The sequence below is a fragment of the Lontra canadensis genome, unplaced genomic scaffold, assembly GCF_010015895.1.
Source record: "Lontra canadensis isolate GAN:19392208 unplaced genomic scaffold, GSC_riverotter_1.0 scaffold378, whole genome shotgun sequence".
NCBI classification, from domain to species: Eukaryota; Metazoa; Chordata; class Mammalia; order Carnivora; family Mustelidae; genus Lontra; species Lontra canadensis.
The window spans coordinates 78,897-93,465 of record NW_022631372.1 but is presented as its reverse complement, the minus strand read 5'-3'; the positions used below and the strand labels follow the sequence as shown (position 1 = coordinate 93,465).

Here is a 14,569-nt window from a genome sequence, read left to right as displayed (position 1 = left end):
CATCTGGCCTACAGACCTAATTCTAACTCGAGATGTGGTTTGATGAAATTCGATCTTCGTGGTTTAAATACCTTTCAATTTGGAGCGATTTAACATTTGCAACCGTTAAGAAAACAAACCCTGTGGAGTATCTGTGAAACCAGTATGGAACACGGAGAAAGAAAACATGCTGCATACAAATCCCAACCATTGTCTTTAACACTCGCATACACACACAGACACATAAACACACAGGGAAGATGGGGGAGGGGAGCGAGTGGAGAGAGACAGACACGGATATAGACCGACAAGAGTCAAAGCGAGTCAAGTTAACGCTTTCTCCGCCCCCATCCACAAGTACCCCCCTCCCGCGTTAATTAATTCCAAACAAAGCAAGCCAATCAAGTGATGCATTATTATTTTCAAGCAGAGGGAGGCGAGAGGCATGTATTTTTTAATTGATTTATTTATTTGGAGGACATTAATTCTCGGTCTGAGGCTGATTTTCAAACCATTTGCAAAGCGCGGCTCCATTGTTCGCCGGGCGCGCAGGCTCCGCCCCCTGCTTTGTGTGCGGTGCGCGGATTGGCCGGCGCGCGCGGGGGCCGCGTCAGCGCCCGCGAGCCCATTCATCTGTGCACTTGGGCGTTGGACCCCGCATCTTATTAGCAACCAGGGAGATTTCTCCATTTTCCTCTTGTCTACAGTGCGGCTACAAATCTGGGATTTTTTTATTACTTCTTTTTTTTTTTTAACTACACTTGGGCTCCTTTTTTTGTGCTCGACTTTTCCTCCCTTTTTCCCTCCCTCCTGCGCTGCTGCTTTTTTATCTCTTCGACTTAAATTTTTTTATCCGGAGTGTATTTAATCGGTTCTGTTCTGTCCTCTTCACCACCCCCACTCCCCCCTCCCTCCGGTGTGTGTGCTGCTGCCGCCGCCGCCGCCGCTGCCGCCGCCGCTGCTGCTGCCGCTCGCCCCGTCGTTACACCAACCGGAGGCTCTTTGTTCCCCCCTTGGATCTGTTGAGTTTCTTTGTTGAAGAAGCCAGCATGGGTGCCCAGTTCTCCAAGACCGCTGCGAAGGGAGAAGCCACCGCGGAGAGGCCCGGGGAGGCGGCTGTGGCCTCGTCGCCTTCCAAAGCGAATGGGCAGGTAAATTCTACCTGTGTTTGTGGTCATTTCGTTGGTGTCTTTCTCCAGTCCCGACGCTTCTCCCCTCCCGGTCGCGCCCTAGGCGCATTCGGCGTAGAGAGGAGCGTGGCCAGATTCCAGTCTGAAAGTTGAATGGAAAGCGATAGCCTAAATTGTCAATTTCTCATAGGAGGTGGGGGGGGGGGGTCTTCTCCTCCACCCCAGAGGAGTGGTTCTCGGAGAATCCTGGCAAATTCTTGTGTAGACAAGAGGAAAGAAGTGATAAATTGTCTAAAATGGCGTGTTTGGAGCTTGGCAGAACGTGACTAGCTAGGTGCTAACCCCCCTCCCCCCCCCCAGTCAGGTTGCATTTGTGTTTGGTGAGCACAAAGGTGTTGGGGTGGCTCTCGTGTTTGTTGTCGAGACTGGGTCGCTTTCAACATTTCTGAGCCGGTGTGATGGGGGGGCAGGATGGGGGAGAATGGGAATGGTGGTGGAGAAAGGCAAGGAGGGAAAGAAAGGCTGTCTTATTGTATGCTGAGGCGGCGTGCCCCGGTTTCTTGGAAAGGTAGCTGGCTGGCTGGAGCTGGGCTGAAAGGTTTCAATATCTTTCCGTGGGGCTTTCCCACCGTTCTAAATCTTTATTCGTCCGCTGTCTGTGGAATTACACACCCATCCGACTTTTACATGGTAGGGGTGGGAAGACTCGGTGGGTCCTTGAAGAGAACCTGTCCGGATGGTCAGTAAGAGGCAATTCGTGTATTTCGGTCGGGATTGTTCGTGTGCGTGGCGGCGCCTGGACCACTGCGGGGGGCCACCCCAGCGCTGCCCGGACCCAGGCAGACGGCCACGGTTGGGTGGGCGCGAGAGGTCGGCCATGGGTGGCTGCTTCCCAAACACTGGGCACCCACCACGCCTCTTTTCCTAGAGTAGAGGCCGTGTAGCTTCGCCTACTCTAACCTAATGGGGAAGGCGAGCTCTGCCAAGAGACTCTGAACCCGTTAAAAATGCAAAATGAGCCGCCGTGGCGCGCCCTGGCTTCACAGAATCGCAGGCGAAGGTGGGCGTGGAAGCCGAGGCAAGACCTAGGAAATAAAGGGTTTCCCCCAGCCTTGTTGGTTTTGCTCGGACCAGAACGACTGGAAGCCACCTGAGCTTTGTTTGTGGACTCTGGGCTGAGCGATCCGGGCTCGGGGGCGCCTCGGCCGGCGGGCAGGGCCGGGCAGGGCAGGGCGGGGTGGCCCCGCGGCCCCGCCCCTCCGCCGACCCGCCCGCGCCCGGCTCCGTGCGGTGGAGGCGCAGCGCCCCCTGGCGACCCCAAGCCCTTGGGGGGGCGGCGCGCAGGATCTTTGCGCGCGCAGCCGTGGCGCTTCTGGCTGGAGCGCTGTGATGCCCCTGGGAGTTCTCGGTGTTTTTGCAGAGCCTCTCACGGTTTAGGGAAAAGAGGGCTGTGTAGGGCCCTGGCTCTGTGCCTTCTCCCAAAGGGCGTCTGGTGTGTAGAGTGTGTTACGTGGTTCTCTTTTTGCAGACCCCGTGAGGTGGAGGCAGGAATGGGTTATCCCTTGCTTTCTAGTCCGGGGCTCAGCATTTCTAAATCCGAAGGGCATTTGTTGAGTGATCGAGGCTATTGCTGGTTCTCTGGGGCGGCCCCAACTGCACTGCTCCGTTTCTTCGGAGAGCTCTTGTCTAGGCAGGCAACCCCGGTTCCCCCCGTAGGGGGATGGAGGGACTCCCAAAGCCAGAGGGGCTCAGGGAGGGTAACTGGTCCCTCCCCGCCCAGGGGTGGGGGCGGCAATGGCGGCGCTCGGGCCGCTTCAGTGATACTCCCGCCTTCTCTGCCCCGCAGGAAAATGGCCACGTGAAGGTAAACGGCGACGCCTCTCCCGCGGCCGCCGAGCCGGGCGCCAAGGAGGAGCTGCAGGCCAACGGCAGCGCCCCGGCCGCTGACAAGGAGGAGCCCGCGGCCGCCGGGAGCGGGGCGGCGTCGCCCGCCGCGGCCGAGAAGGAGGAGCCGGCCGCCGCCGCCCCCGAGGCCGGGGCCAGCCCGGCGGAGAAAGAGGCGCCCGCGGAGGGCGAGGCCGCCGAGCCCGGCTCGCCCTCGGCCGCGGAGGGGGAGGCCGCGTCGGCCGCCTCCTCCACGTCTTCGCCCAAGGCCGAGGACGGGGCCACGCCCTCGCCCAGCAACGAGACCCCGAAAAAAAAAAAGAAGCGCTTTTCCTTCAAGAAGTCTTTCAAGCTGAGCGGCTTCTCCTTCAAGAAGAACAAGAAGGAAGCGGGAGAGGGCGGGGAGGCCGAGGGCGCAGCCGGCGCCTCCGCCGAAGGCGGCAAGGACGAGGCCGCCGGGGGCGCCGCTCCAGCCGCCGCAGAGGCGGGCGCGGCGTCCGGGGAGCAAGCGGCGGCGCCGGGCGAGGAAGCCGCGGCGGGTGAGGAGGTGGCGGCGGGCGGCGACCCGCAGGAGGCCAAGCCCGAGGAGGCCGCCGTCGCGCCCGAGAAGCCGCCCGCCAGCGAGGAGGCCAAGGCCCCCGAGGAGCCCAGCAAGGCCGAGGAGAAGGTCGAGGAGGCCGGGGCCAGCGCCGCTGCCTGCGAGGCGCCCTCAGCCGCCGGGCCCGGTGCGCCCCCCGAGCAGGAGGCGGCGCCCGCGGAAGAGGCTGCGGCCGCGTCAGCCTCGTCAGCCTGCGCAGCCCCCTCACAGGAGGCCCAGCCCGAGTGCAGTCCGGAAGCCCCCCCGGCGGAGGCGGCAGAGTAAAAGGGCCCGATTTTTGAGATAATCGAAGAACTTTTCTCCCCCCGTTTGTTTGTTGGAGTGGTGCCAGGTACTGGTTTTGGAGAACTTGTCTACAACCAGGGATTGATTTTAAAGATGTCTTTTTTTATTTTACTTTTTTTTAAAGCAGCAAATTTTGTTCCCCCTCCTTCCCCACAGATCCCATCTCAAATCATTCTGTTACCACCATTCCAACAGGTCGAGGAGAGCTTAAACACCTTCCTCTGCCTTGTTTCTCTCTTGTTTTTATTTTTTGCATCAGTATTAATGTTTTTTGCATACTTTGCATCTTTATTCGAAAATGTAAACTTTCTTTGTCAATCTATGGACATGCCCATATATGAAGGAGATGGGTGGGTCAAAAGGGATATCAAATGAAGTGATAGGGGCCACGATGGGGAAATCGAAGTGGTGCGTAACATTGCCAAGAATAATGTACCACTAGAAATGATGGTGTAAAGGCTTAGTTTTTGTTTTTTTGTTTTTTTTTTTTAAAGAAAAGTTATTACGATGTATTTTGTGAGGCAGGTTTACAACACTACAAGTCTTGATTAAGAAGGAAAGAGAGGAAAAAAAATAAAAAAACACCAATACCCAGATTTTAAAAAAGATCATAGTCTTAGGAGTTCATTTAAACCATAGGAACTTTTCACTTATCTCATGTTAGCTGTACCAGTCAGTGATTAAGTAGAACTACAAGTTGTATAGGCTTTATTGTTTATTGCTGGTTTATGACCTTAATAAAGTGTAATTATGTATTACCAGCAGGGTGTTTTTAACTGTGACTATTGTATAAAAACAAATCTTGATATCCAGAAGCACATGAAGTTTGCAACTTTCCACCCTGCCCATTTTTGTAAAACTGCAGTCATCTTGGACCTTTTAAACACAAATTTTAAACTCAACCAAGCTGTGATAAGTGGAATGGTTACTGTTTATACTGTGGTATGTTTTTGATTACAGCAGACAATGCTTTCTTTTCCAGTCGTCTTTGAGAATAAAGGAAAAAATCTTCAGATGCAATGGTTTTGTGTAGCATCTTGTCTATCATGTTTTGTAAATACTGGAGAAGCTTTGACCAATTTGACTTAGAGATGGAATGTAACTTTGCTTACAAAAATTGCTATTAAACTCCTGCTTAAGGTGTTCTAATTTTCTGTGAGCACACTAAAAGCGAAAAATAAATGTGAATAAAATGTACAAATCTGTTGTGTTTATTTATGTTCTGATAAAATACTGAGACTTCTAGGTCGTGAGGGTAATTTTGAAGGAACATCTTGCATGCCATCAAGAGTAAATTTTCTTGTGGTTTTTAATCTGAAGTTTCAAACTGAAAATTCATAATCAACAGTGTCAGATTACATACAGGAAGATCTTAAGACATTCCATGTCTGTTACCATTTACTTGCATTGACCTTGAGTTTTCATTTAAAAAGTCAACAATTATTTTTATCATAGTTATGTAGCATGTCAGAATGAATCATTTAATACAAAAGTGGTATGACCCGATGACTTTTCTAAATGTCATGTGAAAATTTCATAAAATACATTTTTTTGTCATGCAAGTCCAGAAACTTGAGTGAGAGTCTATTTAATCCAAACTGCAGATGGGCCACAAAACTGGTCAAATGTGTTTCAACAACTGATGGTGTATTACCTGCCATTGTAATTGCTTAGTGCTTGGCTAATTTCCAAATATTGCTTAGATTATGTGTTATACCTTAGGAGACAGGCTTATGTAAAGAAGTAATGGTGACGATGGGCAACACAGTCAGTTTATGGGCCTCCAGTACTTGCCTCAATTCAATAGTTGCAGTTTTTTTTTAATGAAAGTAGTGTGTTAGTATCTTGTTACTCAAAGGAAAAGATAGAGAATAATACTTTCTTATATAGTAATAATCCTTACTAGTTTTCACCTTTGCTCTTACCACCCCATAACTGGATTTATTTTTTTTCTTCACTGGATCCTGAAATGAATTTGAAGTTAAAGTGTGTATCAAATACCATTACTTCATTAAATGCAAAGGTAAATACACACACCTGCTTGCTGTTTTTAAGCAGTATGCCTTGTAGGGTTCACAGTGAGTCAGTGAACCACATTTGTAACAAGCACCAAATCTTAAAACTCCTTAGAAAAATAAATTAGCTTTTGACATGTGCTATTAATTGGAATAATGGATCATAAATAATAGTTCATGTTCTCTCCTTACCAAATACCCTCTCCACTAATAAAAATAGCATTTGGAAAAGAATGTACTTTTAGTTAGGGAGTATTGATCTTGAAGGATGTTTGAAAGTTAAAAGTCAGATCTGGTAACCAAAGGACTGCTTTATGGGGTCTTTCCAACCTCACCAACTTTTTTCTCAAATACCTGCTTGGCTGAGTATAGGGCCTTCTGTGTGGGAGGACTCCCAAAAAAAAAAAAAAAAAAAAAAAAGATTTTAAAAATTAACTTGCGAGTAGTCAAAAATACTGTGTAGCCAACTATATTGCTAGGCTTGTTTTTTTAACAGCTGGAATTAAGATGCATTATTTTGATTTTAATTGCCTAAAACACTTTGGGTGGTATTGATGGAGTGGTGGATTTTCCACCAAGTGCTTAAATGACATTTGACATATATCTTTTCATCCAAAGTTTTGTACATCACATTGTTTTCTAATGGAAAAATGTTAATATGGCTTTTTGTATTACTAACAATAGCTTTGAGATTAAGGAAAAATAAATAACTCTTGTACAGTTCAGTATTGTCTATTAAATCTGTATTGGCAGTATGTATAATGGCATTTGCTATGGTTATAAAATACTTCCTCTGGATTATAATTATCATTTGATTCAATTACTATTGCTTGTAAAATAAAGTTTTTCCAATTGATAAATCAAGCTTGCTAAAACAGGATTTTTTACAAATTTAATTTTAAAATGCAAATTTTAGAGAAAAACTTAAAATCTTAAGTGTTGATGGTAAGTATAACTATTACACAGTTTAAAGGATTTGGAAGGTATGCTTGACATTATACTTAGGATATATAATTATATCCATTGAAGGTGAGTTCTATGTTAACAAGTCAGCTAAACATTTTAATGATAGGGCTTGATAATATGTTTAAGAAACAATGCAGTGTATCTACATTTTCCTCTCATGTATATAAACAATAAAATTTTGGAATTAAAAATTTGGGGAAAGGGTCCTTTTTGCATTCATATACTTTGGAAAGGGGATGTAGTTTAACATAACTAAGTTTGCTTTGAAAATTTAAAAAATGGTTTAGTATCAGGGCTGTTTGCTTTTATTTTTCCTTTAATCATTCACTGCTATATTGAGCATTTTTTTCTCTTTCCACTTCCCAGTCATGAAAGTGCTTAGAACAGGGTGTAGCAAACATGAATTTTAACATGCTTTCAGTCTGTAAAGATTCCAGTCCTTGCTGGGGACTCAAGTTCCAGCACTCCTTTAAATTACATCCAACAGTGCTATTTTTAAAATGGGAAATAAATACCTTAAAAAGATGTGAATGTTAACTAGGTTTTATGTACCTGAAAAGAGTGATAAATTACTGATCCTTGAAATACTTCTATCTACATTTCCTCTCCACTGCTTAACAGCAACTTCATTTGCTTTTAAGTAATCTTCAGCCAACCTGGGGCTGGAACTTAAAACCCCAAGATCAAGAGTCACATGCTTTATGGACTGACCCAGCCAAGTGCCCCTCAACAGCAACTTTAAAGCAAAGCAAACTACTCCATCATAAGATCTAACAGTTGTAAATACATAAAATAATTACTGCAAAATTTCTAGGAATCCTGATAATCCCAGTTCTTGTGTTTGATAAAATTAGAACATAAGACTTTAAATACTACTGGTAAGTGAAAAATAAATACCTTTGTCAATTGCTATTAATTACAACTTCTTTCATTTCTGAGAAAGCTGAAAGACAACAGGACTCCTTGTTCCGTAGGACTTCAATACAACACATTTTGATTGAATTCATTAAGTTAGCCTTACAGGTTGTCTTCCTAACAAGTGGGACACTGTTCCTTAGGTTTGAAATTAAGTTAAGGACTAGCTCTCATGCTACAATTCTCTACCTGTGTAGGGGTGAGAAAAGGAAAGGGATTGTTGGGGAGAGTTCTAAATTCGAAATGTAAGAAAGCTCTCAAAGCAAGACTTAGGTCAAATGATAAACCCATGTTTTGGAAATCCCATCCAATAGAAATATAATGAAAGACACATGTCATTTTAAGCTTTTTTAGTAATCATTTTGAAAAGTAAGAACAAACATGAAATTAATTATCCAAAATCTTCCAATATGCAATCATCAGGAAACTTACTGAGATATTTTACTTTTTTTTCTTACCAAGTCTGTGGAATCCAGTGTATCTTCTACTTAGAACATACCTCATTTCAAGTGCTCTCTGGTCACATGTGGCTACCGCACTCAAGTGCACAGGTCTGAAGAAACAAAATCTGAGAGTCAAGGAGCGAAGAGTAATGTTGGGTACAAACTTTGCAAAGTGTAGCTTATGTGATTAATTTCATGAGCTTTAGCTTTTGAGCCCACATGAAAGTGTTTTTCTAAATTTCAAACCATTGCAAGCAGTTAATAATGGCATTGGAATTATCAGTAAATACAGTGAGATTCTTAATGGCCTTGTTACAGATTGAACGGTGTGTCCTCTCCCTCCCCCATTCATGTTGAAGCATTAACTCCCAGTACTATAGAATGTGACTGTATTAAATTCAAATTAAATTCAAATAAAGGGTTAGGGTAATCCAACATGACTGGTGTCCTTAGATTGTCCACACTGAGAGATACCAGGGGTTCACACGCAGGGAGAGAAGAGATCACGTGAAGCCCTAATGAGAAAGTAGCTATGTGCAAGCCAAAGAGAGAGGTCTCAGAAGACCCCAAATCTATCGGCACCTTGATTTTAGATATTCAGCCTCCAGAATTCAGAGAAAAGAAATATCTGTTGTTTTAACCACCCAGTTTGTGGTACTTTGTTACGGCAGCTGCAAGAGACTCATACAGGACCCTTGGTAAGAATGGAAAGATTGTCTCTACCTGAGGATGTGAAGGATTTTACAGGCTTGCTTTTGCTCTTCCCTCAATGGAAAAGAAACTGCTTTCTAGCTTGAGAATTTTATTATTGTTGTTATTGTTACCTTAGAAAATATAGCTTAAAAATTAGAAAGGTAGATTATATTGCTATCTTAATTATTAGTGAGTTGATAGGAAAGACTCTGGGACACAAATAGTAAGAAAAAATGTCTAAAAACACTATATGATGTTATGTCTGAATTTATCCATCTCTGTTTTCCCTTGCAATTTATTTGTACAAGAAACTGAGTTATTTGTTTATTAAGTGTCCAGAGTATGGATTTTGCTAATTGCACCTCATGCTGTCATGTAATACATTACTTTGTCTTTCCTATATTTCTAATATTTTCTGTAAATTGATTAATAGATCTAGAAGTTGATCAGATTCAGATTCAAAGGACTGTATCACAGGTGATGTTGTATTTCTATCAGAAGGCACACAATGTTCAATCATTTCTCTTTTTGTGAAGTTTAAAGCCATTGATTTTTGCTTAAATCCATTAACTAATATAGAATTGCCAAATGGTGTTTTTCTAATTGTCAATCCTTTTTATTTATTTGTTCAGTTATTTCTATAAAGAGAAAGTTTCCTTCATCAACCGTTTGGTTGTCCTTTCTTAATGGAAAGGCAGAAAATTGGTTTAATTCTTTCCCTTTATTTATTAATTTTCAGAATAATGAGTTGATTCCCTAATACCCTTCAGAGGTGACCAATGATGGTATTTGATTAGTAGCATAGTATGTTCATGGATTTAAACTTATTTAACATAAGTAATATAAATGAGGCTCAGATTGCCTTGTGGTAGATTATGCTTTAAAGTTATAGAATTCAATAAATGAATTCAGTTTAATTTCATTAAGATGCTACTTGAGAATGTGCTAAAAGATAGATGAAACTCAATATTTAGTTTACTTCAATGAAATGGGCTTATGCATTTAAGTGTTGGCACAACCCTAATTTTAGTTGGGTCTCATGCCGAGAAGCCGTCTGTTTATACAATTTCAAAGAAATGGGAGGCATTGCAATTTCTTTCTTACCCTCTAATTACTGCTGTATAATCATATTTAAATGTCATCAAAATCTCTCAACACAGCACCTTACCCATGTAGTAAGAAAAAATGTCTGGAAATGTATGAGTTTGAGAAGACTCAGAAATCACCAGTCATGCAGACTTCCATGCTGGCACTCGATCAAGCGGTGCACTGAAGAGAACATGTTGGTGAACAGGCATTACTAATTTCACCAGCGAAATACTAAAACCTCTATCCCGGGGTATGTGTCAGTGAAATTGGTAATTTTTAAAGAAAAATTATACTCATTGTATAGCCCAGAGGCTCCCATGGCAGGATTAATTAACAGCTTTTGTGAAGAAGTTTTGAAGTCATTGAATTTAAGTGAACATAAAGAATTACGCTTTTCTAAGCAAACTACCAACTAGAGCTACTTATTTTAATGTTTTTGAAAAATTGGCAAGCATTGGATGAGGCAATAGATCATCCAGGATAGATAACATTTTAATAGATTTGAAGACACTTGCTGAAATGGTAAAGAAAAAGGAGCCTGTAGACTTGGTCAGCTCATATTACAAAATATTAATTATTAACTAGAAAAATGCATTATCTCACAAGGGTCATTTTCTTCTGTCTTTAGTGTGCTAACTAGTTTATGAATTCGATTACAATAGTACAAAGAATGTCTTATTTTCCTTTTCTCATATGCTTCCTGATATTTTAAAAAGCATAAATTATTGGGATACCTGGATGGCTCAGTCCGTTAAGTGTCTGCCTTGGACTCAGGTCTTGATCCCAGGATCCTGGGATCCAGTCCCAAGTTGGGCTCCTTGCTCGGGAGGGAGCCTGCTTCTCTCTATGCCCACTGCTCTCCCTGGTTGTGCTCTCTCTCTGACAAATAAATAAATTTTAAAAAATAAAATCTTTAAAAACATAAATTATTGCTAAGAATTTTGAAAATTTTTAAATGAGAATCTTAACCTTTTTTTAATACTTTATTGGCATATAGCTTCTAAACTTAAAATTCTATGCAATCTAGAAGTGAAACATCAGAATTCCAATGATGAATTTATTTAAAACAAACCAAAAATATGCAAATACCAGAGTTTCCTCTGAACAATAATGAAAGTTATTATTCAAATCTCTTGAGAAAATCGACATTTTTTTAGCATTCTTACACAGAGCACAAAGATCTTTTCATGCTTAACGCTTAGTGAACAAAGATAAACTTAATATACAATCCGGAAAAAATATAGTCATGGTAATATCAAATGAGGACTATTTCTTCTGAAGCATTTCTGCCATAATTTCTTGAGACTTAGAACACAAAATAAGTGTTTTTATTGAGAAAATGCAGGATTTTTTTGTTTATTTAGATCAAGAAGACTTTTTAAGGAATGCCTGGGTGGCTCAGTGGGCTAAGAGTCTCCCTTCGGCTCAGGTCATGATCACAGGGTCCTGGGATTGAGCCCCACATTGGGCTCCCTGCTCAGCGAGAAGCCTGCGACTGGACTCCCACCCCACCCTCCCGCCCCTGCTTGTGCTCTTTGACAAATAAATAAATAAAATCTTAAAAAATATATATTTAAAAAAAAGTTTTGTTTAAACTAGTTGTTTGTAAAGCATGTTTCTGTTCTGAATTCCAGTTTTGTTATCAAAAGTATATTTGCAAGTAATAAATACATATTTCATACATAAAAATTTATATATAAAATTAATAGTAGAGCATAAGTTCATATTTATGCATGATTTGATATGTTTTTATAAATACACAAACATTACACAGTGATATGTATTTATTATAAATATATAATATATATTTAAAATCAAGTTTAGGGGCACCTGGAGACTAATCTATAATGTGATTTTTTTTAATGTCGAACAAATTTAATTATCATATAGCCTTGATTACAGACATTAGATGAAAACAAATCAAATATTATAAAAACAATGCTTGGTATATGTTTTAAATTTGTATGTCAAGTTTCTATTTTAATAGCATTTTAATAAATAGCAGGAAAAAATAAAACACAGAAGATGCATATTTAGGTTATCTAGTGGCAGATTATAAGCCACTGGAAACTCAGTGGTATAAAACAACAACTTATTTTTAAAGCTTTATTGATGTATAATTGATACACAGTACACTGCATATAGTTAAAGGACACAATTTGATATGCACACATATGTACACACCTGTGAAACCATCACCAGAATCAAGATAATGATCTTATCCGTGATGATTCTGTGGGTCAGGGATTAGAGCGGACACAGCAGGGACAGCTTGTCTCCGATACGTGTTTGGGGCCACCAGCTGGGGTTTCTTTTTGAATAGTTGGAGACTGCTGGGATAGCTAGATTGGGGCCATATGTCTGGGATCTTCATTCTTCTTCATGAGGTGTTTGCTAGGATTAGAAGACCTAAAATGGTTCCTTGACACTGGTCTTGGTGCCTGGCTGGGATGTCTGCACCAACGGATACCCAGCAGGTACTCTCTGTTCTCATGGCTGTCTCAGGATAGTCAGAGTTACTGCATGGCTGCCTACTTCTCCCAGACGTGGAGTTTCAAGAGCGTGTTCCAAGGGACAGGAAGTAGAAGCTGCCAGTCTCTTATAGTCTATTCTCAGAAACTGGCACAGCTCACTTCCACTGTACTTTTATTGGTCAAAATAGTCACGGAGCCCATTCGGACTCTGGGAATGAAGGACGCGGACACCACCTCTGGGAGAAGTGTCAAATTCTGACCATCTCTAAACCACTACAACATATGTTGAATATGCTATATTCCTGATTAAAAGAAGACTTCAAATTGAAAACAAGAATAAACTAGTTTGTGGGGATTACAAAGGCAGTGATAGAGGAAAGAGATGGAAGAAATTCCGTCAGCTCCTCTGTCTTCATTGCTCTTTATCAAGCAATGTTCTTCAAAGAACTTGGAGCTGTTATGCCCTGACATATGCACCCATATGATCACAGGGGTCACATATGCACCCATATGATCATAGGGGTCACATATGCACTCATATGATCATGTGATCAAGTAATCATATGATCAAGTAGTATGGTAAATACTATTTTTATTGTAGAATATTGTATCATTTAACATTTAAAGAGGGTTTTTTTTTTAAGATTTTATTTATTTATTTTGACAGAGAGAGAGAGATCACAAGTAGGCAGAGAGGCAGGCAGAGAGAGAGGGGGGAGCAGGCTCCCTGCTGAGCAGAGAGCCCGATGCGGGGCTCAATCCCAGGACCCTGAGATCATGACCTGAGCTGAAGGCAGAGGCTTTAACCCACTGAGCCACCCAGGTGCCCATGTGTCATTTAATATTCAGTATATTTTCACTATATAAATTATTATCAATATTCCAAAATCATTGAGACATAATTCAGTAAAAGCATTTGAGATGGACTCATCAGATTCTGTTTATGTTATCTTCTTAGGGCATTATGCTATTGGGAATCTACCGTACTTTATTTTCCTTTGTAAGAATTCCATTCTTTCTTTTTAAAGGGGCAGTGGCATCAGGGGTGGAGAGGATTACAGCTCTACAAAAGGATGAGCTGTATTTTAACCAGCTTTACTAGAGATAATTTCAAATAGATAGCTTCATATATTCTGAATAAATATAATAATCTGCTATGAGGATAGCATGTTGAAAAAGTGTCATTAAGCCATATATATTTAAATGTAAAGATATATATGTTTCTTATATGTTCAGCCACTATGTGAAATGTGTACATTTAGCATAAAAACTAGCAGCCAAAATTTTAGTTAGAGAAGTACACCAACTAACTTAACACTAAACTTAACTGCCACAGGAGAACGTTTTTACCGCAGTCTTTTGCAAAACACAAGGGAAAGCTAGCGAGTAAATACAGTTGCCAATGGAAAAAGGGGTACCTGAGTCATTTAAGGGGGATTAAATAAATGTTTTAATCATTATTTCTAATATTTCTGTGAACAGGGAAGTGGCCACACTTGGGAAGAGAGAATGTCCTCGTGTCATCCTTTTTGGTTCCTCTCAACCACAGCTCATCTCAAGTAATAATTGTTCAGTGGTTTTTTAAGTTTCTCACCATATCTTTATTGCTAAGACATTTCCTCTTTTGCCTGAAGCACACTGGCAGAAGAAGAAGCAAGATAGAATCTGTTTGTGGGCACACGTGCTCGCCTGCATGTATTCTCCCATCAGAGAGATTACAAAGAACCATTAAATATGTTAGTCATTTGGAATGCCAGAGTTAGAGCGGTGACGAGGTGAAGAGGTTTGATCATCAGATAAATCTGAAGGTGATTTACAGAAGCAGGTAGTGTCTGTTGAAGAGTAGAGTTTAAGGCAGTGACATTCCTTGGGAGAATAGAGGCTGCACCCAAAGCGAAGCAATGAAAGCAACAGGTTTCCTTTGGTTTAAGTATTTTTTATATATTTGTTTACAGAATGTTTAAAACATATTTCGCATCTGCTTTTTTAAGAGTTTCCTAGCAGGTTTTTTTTTTCTTTTCTTAATCAGTTTCTCTACAGAGTTATACCACTACCAAGAAGTTAGGAGATCATGTAACCAGTGTGAAAAGCTATTAAA

At 41.7% G+C, this 14,569-nt stretch overlaps 1 protein-coding gene across 1 annotated transcript; it reads left to right on the top strand.

Annotated features, from left to right (window-relative positions):
* The first annotated feature begins 489 nt into the window (after positions 1-489).
* Positions 490-6,749, top strand: LOC116862914 (myristoylated alanine-rich C-kinase substrate). The gene is made up of 2 exons (XM_032850368.1): positions 490-1,130; positions 2,956-6,749. The coding sequence occupies exons 1-2, from the start codon at positions 1,029-1,031 to the stop codon at positions 3,853-3,855; spliced, it is 1,002 nt and encodes a 333-aa protein (XP_032706259.1). The 5' UTR covers positions 490-1,028; the 3' UTR covers positions 3,856-6,749.
* The last annotated feature ends 7,820 nt before the right edge of the window (positions 6,750-14,569 follow it).

What these genes read in the sequence shown, in the direction of transcription:
- LOC116862914 (XM_032850368.1), top strand. Translation starts at nt 1,029, where the DNA reads ATGGGTGCCCAGTTCTCCAAGACCGCTGCGAAGGGAGAAGCCACCGCG. An exon ending in CTTCCAAAGCGAATGGGCAG is followed by an intron (nt 1,131 to 2,955) that starts GTAAATTCTACC and finishes TCTGCCCCGCAG; the next exon opens with GAAAATGGCCACGTGAAGGT.